The following is a 9,125-nucleotide window of genomic DNA, read 5'->3' on the forward strand; positions in this document are numbered from 1 at the left end:
ACTTACCCATTACAGTTAGAAACACAAACACTCATCAAGGACATTACAGACAACCTTAATCAAAACAAATACATTAACTTTAAACGAAAGAAAAGAAATACCTGGACGGTCCGGATGAGCCCAGGCCTCGCCTCTTTTACCTCCTCCCTAAGATCCACAAGCCCTTTGTTGTTCCGGTCGGCAGACCAATAGTAAGTGACTGCGGATCAGAATCATACAACATCACAGAATTCATAGACCATTTCATTAACCCACTTTCTAAACTTCACCCTAGCTATATCCAAGATACATATGAATTTGTTAATAAAATAAAACACCTCCAGGTACCCGGTCACACATTCCTTTTTTCAATAGACATAGACTCATTATACACAAACATAGAAACACCACTTGGCCTCGCTGCAATAAAACACATTTTTGATAAACACCCAGACCCATCCAGACCTGACAGCCAAATGTTACAGTTACTCCATCTCACACTTACCAGAAATGACTTCACCTTCAACAATAAACACTATCTCCAGCTTTGTGGGTGTGCAATGGGCCCATTGGGAGGAGACAGCGTTTCATAAACTCATCATCAAACCTCTGCTTTACTTCCGGTACTTGGACGACATCTTTGGCCTCTGGAACAACACCGAACAGACCTTTTTGACTTTTCTGGACATCCTCAAATCACATCACCCTAAAATAAAACTCAAACATAACCTACAACCCGTTACAGTGGAGTTCTTGGACACACGGGTCTTCTTCCGCACCTCTGACGACCAGACGAAAACACTAGCACCAAGGTTTATTTCAAGGACACTGACCGCCATGCACTTCTCCATAAGACCAGCTATCACCCCAAACACACGTACAGAGGCCTCATTAAGTCCCAGCTGATACGCTTCCACAGAATATGCACCTTCCCGGAGCATGTGGAGGAGGCCACTAGTACACTTTTTAGTGCGATGAGGTTGAGGGGTTACTCGAGGCGCTTCCTTAGAGGTATAAAGGCGGAGGTCATCGGCAAGTTTACAAAGAAAACAGAAACCATCATCCAGGCGCCCAATTCCGCCCTCGTACCCCTGGTCATTACATACTCGGAAAATCTTAGGAATTCTTCACCTACTATCCTTTCTAATTTCCAGGGGGCGGGGGTTGGTTGTGACGTCCTGAGGAACTGCCGTGTGATCTCCGGCTACAGGAGAAATAAAAATCTAAAAGATATTTTAATTCACACAAACCTAAACAAGAATACTGACCCTAGGGAAGCGCGTCGAGGCTCGGATGTTGGTTTTATGAGTCTCCCCCACATTTTTAACCCTTACAACAGAGTTGGTAACCCGGGGCAGGCCCTGCAGCACACAACCATCAATGTGGTTTATGCAATTAGGTGCAGGGCCTGCCACAAATTGTATGTGGGGGAGACATGAAAAATAGATGAAAAATATTAAAATGGATCCACTTCTCTTTTTAACCTAAGGTTTACAGGGTATTTTTAGAAATATTTCCTCCCACTGCTCTGGTCTCCTCTCTCCCCAGGCTTTATATGGACCTCCTCTGTAGCGCATTATACCCAATCTTTCTTTTCTTTTTCTTGTTTTTTCCATCCTTTTCTATTTTTAATGACTTTTTATTGTTTTATGATTAATCATTTTTTATATTTACTTCTTTTATGGCAGGTTTTTCTCCGATTTTACTATTCTTTCCTTTCGGGGGTTAATCTATTCCTGCAGAGGAGGTCCTACCCAATATTTTAATTTTATTAATTTTAATAAATATTTTGAAGATGCCTTGTTTGTCCTTTATAACTTTTATTCTGCCTTATCTACATTTTAAGAATTTGATTGGATTTTTTTGTCTGTCGCTAATATATAGTTTATATTTACTATTATTATTATTATTTTATTATTATTACGAATTGAATTACTTGCATTAAGATTTTAGCATTTCATGACCCCTTTTTTTAAATGTCTTAAATAACATGGTTTTAATAGTGGAATAGAATTCATTTTATATTGGGACACCAGGCTTTTTATATTTTTATTTATTTATTTATTACACAACTGTATATATGTATGTATGCATGTTGGTGTTTTCTATTTTTTTACTTTGATATTTCTCTGGGAGAGACACCGGAGTAGTTGTGGAGTTGACTTTTTATTTAAAGTTTTAAATTCCCGCTGTCCTTCCTGTCCAGTGGTTCTTTTAACCTCCTTTTAATATCTGGCCGTTTTTTTTAAACAGCCCCGTCTTTTTTATTTAACCGAACCCAGTTATTTAAGGAGTTCTTTAAAGTGTTTTATTCACACCAGTGGTCCCCTTGTGCCCGTGCTCCTCCCTGCACCCATTCTGGGCACTGCGTTTTAACCAAAATTAAACCCTAACCATAACTTGTCATGACAAAACCGAAAATACACTTACTAAAAAAGCGTTATGTCATAAACATTTATGACTTGTTTATAATGTTTTGTGACACATTCATGACAGTGTCATGTCACTCTTATGTAGAAAACTTCAAGTAAACCACCAGCAACATTCCTGGTTTTGGCTCCATGTGCACATTCCCCCTAGACAACCAGATTCACCTGGGAAGGTGTTTACAGTTTCGATGACCTTTGAGATGACTGGTAGGATGCTGATAGTTCAACTAACTACTAACCTGTTTGTCACCAGATGTATACACATTAAAAACTGCAAGGTCTCAAGCTACTCTTAAAAAAGAATAACCTAGATACATCACTAATGGTCAACTACAGACCTATATCAAACCTCCCATTTTTAAGTAAAATTATTAAGAAAGTGGTTTTTCAACAAATAAATCTTTTTTTGTCCTAAAACAATCCACTTAAGCACAGATTGTGGCAGAACTACAGTCTTAGTATTACTAGATCCCAGCGCTGCATTTGACACGGTTGACCACAACATTTTATTAAAACAGACTGGAAAACTGTGTAGGCCTTTCTGGAACAGTACTTAAGTGGTTTGAATGCTATTTAAAGAATAGAAATTACTATGTGTCAATAGGTAACTATGCATCTGAGCATACAAGTTTGACATGTGGAGTTCCCCAAGGCTCCATCCTGGGGCCTCTACTGTTTAATATATACATGCTGCCCCTAGCTAAAATCATGGAAAACAACAAGATAAACAATCACAGTTATGCAGACGACACACATATTTATATAACTTTGACACCCGGAGACTATAGTCCAATACAACACCTGGCCAGGTGCATTGAACAAACCAACGAATGGATGTGCCAGAATTTCCTAAAATTAAATGAAGATAAAATGGAGGTGATCATTTTTGGACCAAAAAATGAACGATTAAAAGTCAACGCTCGTCTTCAATCAACAATGTTAAAAACAACAGACAAAACAAGAAATCTTGGCATAATTATGGACTCTGACCTGAATTTTAACAGCCATATTAGGTCAGTAACTAAATCTGCCTATATTATCATCTCAAAAATATAGCAAGGGTAAAAGGACTTACATACAAACAGGATTTGGAAAAACTTATACATGCTTTTATTTTCAGTAGACTTGACTACTTCAACAGTGTCTTTACAGGTATTCCTAAAAAGTCTAATAAACAGCTACAGCTTATTCAGAACGCTGCTGAACGAGTCCATACCAACACCAAGAAAATAGATCACATCACTCCAGTTCTGATGTCCTTACACTGGCTTCCTGTGCACCAAAGAATAGATTTCAAAATACTCATGTTAGTTTATAAGTCACTAAACGGTTTAGGACCAATTTACCTCGAATCTGCTATTAAACTATGAGCCGCTGAGATCATTGAGATCATCAGGGAAAGGCCTGCTTGACATCCCCAGAGTCAGAACAAAAAAGGGGGAAGCTGCATTTCATCTTCTATGGTCCGTACATCTGGGACAAACTACCGCTAAACTGTAGGTCGGCACCTAATCTCAACTCTTTTAAATCAAGGCTGAAAACCTTTCTTTTTAACACTGCCTTTTCTTAATTTGTATTGAATTTTTATTATATTTTTTTTATTGTATAAACTTTTTTATTCTGTTACCAATTTGTATGAATTTTTATCTGTGTTATTATGACTTGTGTAAAGCACTTTGAATTGCATTGCTGCTGAACGGTGCTATACAAATAAAATGCTACACATTGATTATAGCAGGCTTTATAGCAGGCTTTACGGCATTGGGAACGTTGCTCTCATTATGTATTTATGTAAATTGCTATAGACAGTATATAAGTGTGGGTAGTAATGTAATGTGATCATTTATTTTCTTTAAATAAGATACTGTTGTAATGGAGAAGGAAATAAGTAAATCATGAGTTAGTACAGCCGTGCCATTCAAGTAACAAGTGTTGATGAAAATAATAACCCCTGCACACTGACTGCAAGCCACAGAATTTATTTATCACAAACATGCAATTACATGTATGTGCTGGCAACTAGGATCAGATCCCAGCTGTCTTATAGAGACAATAGACTTCATCAAATACAGACATTAACTGTCAAAGCAATCTGCCAACAGATTATAACTGAACATCCCAGACTCACTTCTTTTAACATTTAGATTAATTTCTCAATGAAGTTGTCTCCAAGGTTGATCATTTGTCTCAGTGCACTCAGGATCAGAGTGTTGACATCATCATTGATCTCGATTTCATCACTGTAGTTCTTCACAGGAAAGATGTAGTTCTCTGGGACTCCCACTGCTGCGCTGAAGTCTTTCACCTGAGTGTTAAACAATGGGAGTTAATGTGGGTTTCTGTGCTCATATATAGTACTTAAAATATTTGGACTACAAAGTTAAAACACATGAGGTTATATTTCCGTACAGATTTAGAAAGACAGAAACTCACCTTTTGCTTCAGCTGCTGGCTCTTGTACACATTCTTCAGATCCCTTTCAGTTTCAGGAAAGGCTAAATCAATGTTGGTGCCTATTGCCATTTGGGGAATCCCTGCAGACAGAAACACACCCAGTATTTTAGCTTTTTCAGGAAGTTTCTGTTCCTAAAATTCAACAAACAAAAAGAAGAGTTTTTACTTTGTAAAAAAAACTATAAACATGTCTGAAAAATCTCTCAGTAAAAATGCAAACTTAAGTCAGGAAAAAGCTTAAATCTGATCTGAAACCTGAACATTATTTTAGTTTTTTAGTCCTGATCTTTGTATTATGGGCTGTATCAAACTGTGTTAAATTATTGATTATGAGCTCAGTGTTAAAGTGCTAAACTCATGTTTGAGTGTTGGAGTCTGACCACTGACTTGAGATCAAGTTAACCTGCTTACCCAGCTCACTGGCTGCCTCTCTGATGTCCACCATCTTCTTCAGAACTGAGTCTGTAATTCCTGCTGAGTCAGCAGAAAGCACACAAACCAGAACATGGACTTTGTCGTCTGCAGAGGGACGGGGGTTGTAGCCTGGATCCCCAGGAGACAGTGGAGATGAAGGCTTGAACTGGAAAACACAATTACAATTATGACACTGTGTTTAAGAATGTAGGATGATTACTCGTTGACTTTTGGAAAGATGTTGCATCCATTGAAGTTAGAAAAAATGACACATCAACAGTGAAAACACTTTGAAACTTAGTTTAAAACGTAATGTGCAAAATAATCGTTTTTTTCATTTCCATTGTTTTTGTGATTGTTAGGAGGTGAACTCATGATCCAAATCTGTATGATTGCACAGTCGTAGGCAAGGTTATAATGGTTAACTAAACTATAATAACCTTGGCCCTAGGCCACCTCGGCCTGCTGGTGTTGCAGCATTTCAACTCTTACTTCCTTAAAATGACAAACGTCATATTAGCCAACCACTTAATCATGTTAAAGAGCCCCTATTAACCTTTTTTGGATTTCCCCCATATTTTAGTGTGTTGTATAGTTTTTTGTGTATGTGATAGATATATAAAGTACACAAGAACACATTCCACTCCAAATGAATTTTTCTCTCCCACAGAGAGCACTTGAGAGAGGGGGAAGACATGCAGGAAATTGTCACAGGTCAGATTTGTACTCTGGACCTCTGCATCGAGGCATAAACCTCTCAGTATACGTGCACCTTCTCTACCCACTGAGCCAACCCTGCCACATAATAGGGGCTCTTTAAAGTTGAATGAAGTGACAGTCGTACCTGGTAACCCTCCTTCACATGTCCTTTCAGGGTCAGTTTGATGTCGTCAGCACAGATTCCATCTCCATCCTTCAGATCCATGACATCATTGAAGATGAAATGACAGAATGTCTCTGGGTTTCCTTCTTTTCTGATTTTAAACGTTTCATACTGTAACACAAAAAGATGAAATGCCGGTTTTAATCACAGTAATCTACAGATTTATGGTTCTGCAGTGTTTATTCTATATGACATCCCTGATAGATTAATGTGAGACTAAACTCTGTTTATTCTCATTCAGATCATTTAGTTAGGGTTAAGTTGGGGGAAAAGTTAAAGAGAAAGATTTATCAAACAGTTGATGTTGCTTTAGAAGTTGATCTAAAGTTTTCTTACTATTCTTTCGAAACTGTTGACAGAGGTCAAAGCTGGAGTAGTCACTCTGCCTTGTATGACACTGCAGACAGAGTTGATGAAGCTGGACGTTCCAGCCCCATCGGGTCCATACAGAAGGATTCGGACATGTTTGATGTCCTTGTTTCCAGGCTTATAATCCTTCACATACTGGAGATCTCTCGCATTGTCTCTGTTAAGACAGGATCACATTTCATTTTAGATTTTAAAGAATTCCCCAAATTTCTCCTGCTTGATAAAAGTCCAGATTCCTTTCATAAAGTCTAACTCTTGTATACGTTTGAAACTGAATTCCAATAGAGTTGAAACCTGAGTTTACTATTGTGAAATTTGATTCAGTTGCTCTGAATCTGAATTTGAGCCTCACTAAAAGTCTCTATCTAAACTTCCCCATTCAGTTGTCAGTTTAAGTGTACTGAGACAAACCGTTGGTTAAGGAAGAGCAATCGGGTGCACATTCACAGAACTCTGATCAATGTACATTATGATAGTTTGTTTATTGGATTAAATCCAAACCCAACCTTCAGTTAGCGGCTGTAGCACCTCTCTGCTGGGTCTAACCTATCAACAAGCTTCCTGTTGCGGTGCTGCTTAGGTTAGACTCACCAGGCGCCAGGTTTTGAATTCAAGTTGCTCCAGCCGCTAACTGAAGGTCTGTCTCCAGAGCTGCAACCTGCTCTCCTCCCGGCTAAGTCTCCTCCAAGATCTACAGTATCACTAATCAGAAGAGACACTAATCCAAAATAAGAACCAGCTATCACCAGGCCCAGGATGAATACAAATCTAATCAAAATATTGGGGTCTCAGGCTCCTGGTTAGCTCACCTGGTTGAGCATGCATGTAGAGAGGCTCAGTCCTATTCACAGCAGCCGCAGGTTTGGTTCCGACCTGTGGCCCTTTGCTGCATGTCATCCCCCTCTCTCTCACACATTCCTTAATTAATCTGTCCTATCAATAAAGGCAACCAAAGCCAATACTACACTTGTGTAGATTATGTTAAATAGCAGAGAGCAGAAACAAGAAGAAGTGATCTCACCCCCAAGATATTTTCCTCCATGGTTTACTCAAATCTGAAGAGGAATTATGTAATTACTTACATTGATTAACAACATGTATCATTTTTCATGAATAATGATTATAATAAAGTCTGAAGGTTGTTTAGAAATAAACTTCATATCTTACTGTGAGAAGGCGGGATCGAGCCTACAAAGAAACACATTTAGAAAACATGTAAATATAGTCTGCTTTTCATCATTTGGAATAAATACAGTTAATATATTGCAAAATTAAGTTGACTTAATAGGCAAATCAAGCTAAATTGAGTAGACAAAATGATTAACATGTATAATTCTCTATGAAAAAATATAATAATAGTCTCAAGAAAGTTCATATCTTACTGTTTGAACGCGCAGCCCTCAACGTTACTGGAAAGAAAAACATTTAGGCAACAGTCAACGTTCTTCACAGATCAGGGTCAGTAATGTTTGTATGGGACCAGAGTCACATCATGACATCATTATATAAATGTTTGTCATCTAGTTTCTGTAATCTGCACTACTAATCCTACTAGATAATGAAAAAACAAAGGAGTCTGAAAACAAAACCTTCCTCTTATTTTAAGTCTCACTGCATTTATAAAATACTTAAAAACATATATTGCAAATATTCAAAGTATTAATAATTATAATATAAAACAACAAATATATCCAGTCTACTAATCACAATTTACACAATTTACTGAGACATATACTTACTAACATGTCGAGACCCATTAACATTGACTGGTGCATTAATGGTGCTGCCAACAATGTTACCAGCTGTGTTACTAGAGTTGCTCCCCATCTTTTAGCTGTAGTTGATCAGCTGCAAAGATCAGAACTCAGAGCCTCTTTATAGAACTCATCCTCCCTGTTTCATCAACCATGTGACGTACTTTATTTCTACATGTTACTAACTTAGATAATCAACTCTGATTCTGATGAAAGTCCTGCCCATCTGTTATCTGATTACTCATGTGGGTTAGGGTTAGTTCCTCATGTGTGACTTCTATAGAACTTATCACTTAACACCTCATGGGAATGTGTGTGTCTGTGTGTGTGTGTGTGTGTGTGTATGTATGCATGTGTGTGTGTATGTATGCGTGTGTGTGTGTGTTTGTTTGTTTGTGTGTGTGTCTGCGTATGTTTGTGTGTTTGTCTGCATATGTGTGTGTATGTGTGTCTGTGTGTGTGTGTGTCTGTGTGTGTCTGTGTGTGAGTCTGTGTGTGTGTGTGTGTGTGTGTGTGTGTGTGTGTCTGTATGTAAAGTAAAGAAAAGTTACTTTATTGTCACATACACATAGAGCTCACCAGTCCCGCCCCTCCTCTGAGAGACCTTGGGTTCCGGAAGTAAATTTCCCGTCATTTCTCCCATTGACGTCTGGAAACATCCGTTCATAAAGAGTTTTAGCCTTAGGCTAACCAGATGGTACGTGACTCATATGAATACAACGTACCATTTCCATTTAAAAAATGAACAGAAAATCCAAAAAAAGTCAAATGTGCAAGACTGTGTACATATCATAATTTCAGGGTGAAGGAACTACTCATCCCATTCACCACTGCGCACCACTG

The 9,125-nt window shown here is 38.1% G+C and overlaps 1 protein-coding gene across 1 annotated transcript; it reads right to left on the reverse strand.

The window, feature by feature from the left end:
* Positions 1 to 4,371: 4,371 nt before the first annotated feature.
* On the reverse strand, positions 4,372 to 8,388 carry LOC120570152 (interferon-induced protein 44-like). The gene is made up of 9 exons (XM_039818396.1): positions 8,268 to 8,388; positions 7,911 to 7,937; positions 7,696 to 7,716; positions 7,550 to 7,583; positions 6,496 to 6,685; positions 6,121 to 6,270; positions 5,274 to 5,442; positions 4,842 to 4,942; positions 4,372 to 4,713 (listed from the first exon to the last, which is right to left on the reverse strand). Exons 1-9 carry the CDS (start codon positions 8,353 to 8,355, stop codon positions 4,549 to 4,551), a joined length of 945 nt encoding a protein of 314 aa, XP_039674330.1. The 5' UTR covers positions 8,356 to 8,388; the 3' UTR covers positions 4,372 to 4,548.
* Between the last annotated feature and the right edge of the window lie 737 nt (positions 8,389 to 9,125).

This window comes from Perca fluviatilis, chromosome 12, assembly GCF_010015445.1.
Source record: "Perca fluviatilis chromosome 12, GENO_Pfluv_1.0, whole genome shotgun sequence".
In the NCBI taxonomy this organism is placed as follows: Eukaryota; Metazoa; Chordata; class Actinopteri; order Perciformes; family Percidae; genus Perca; species Perca fluviatilis.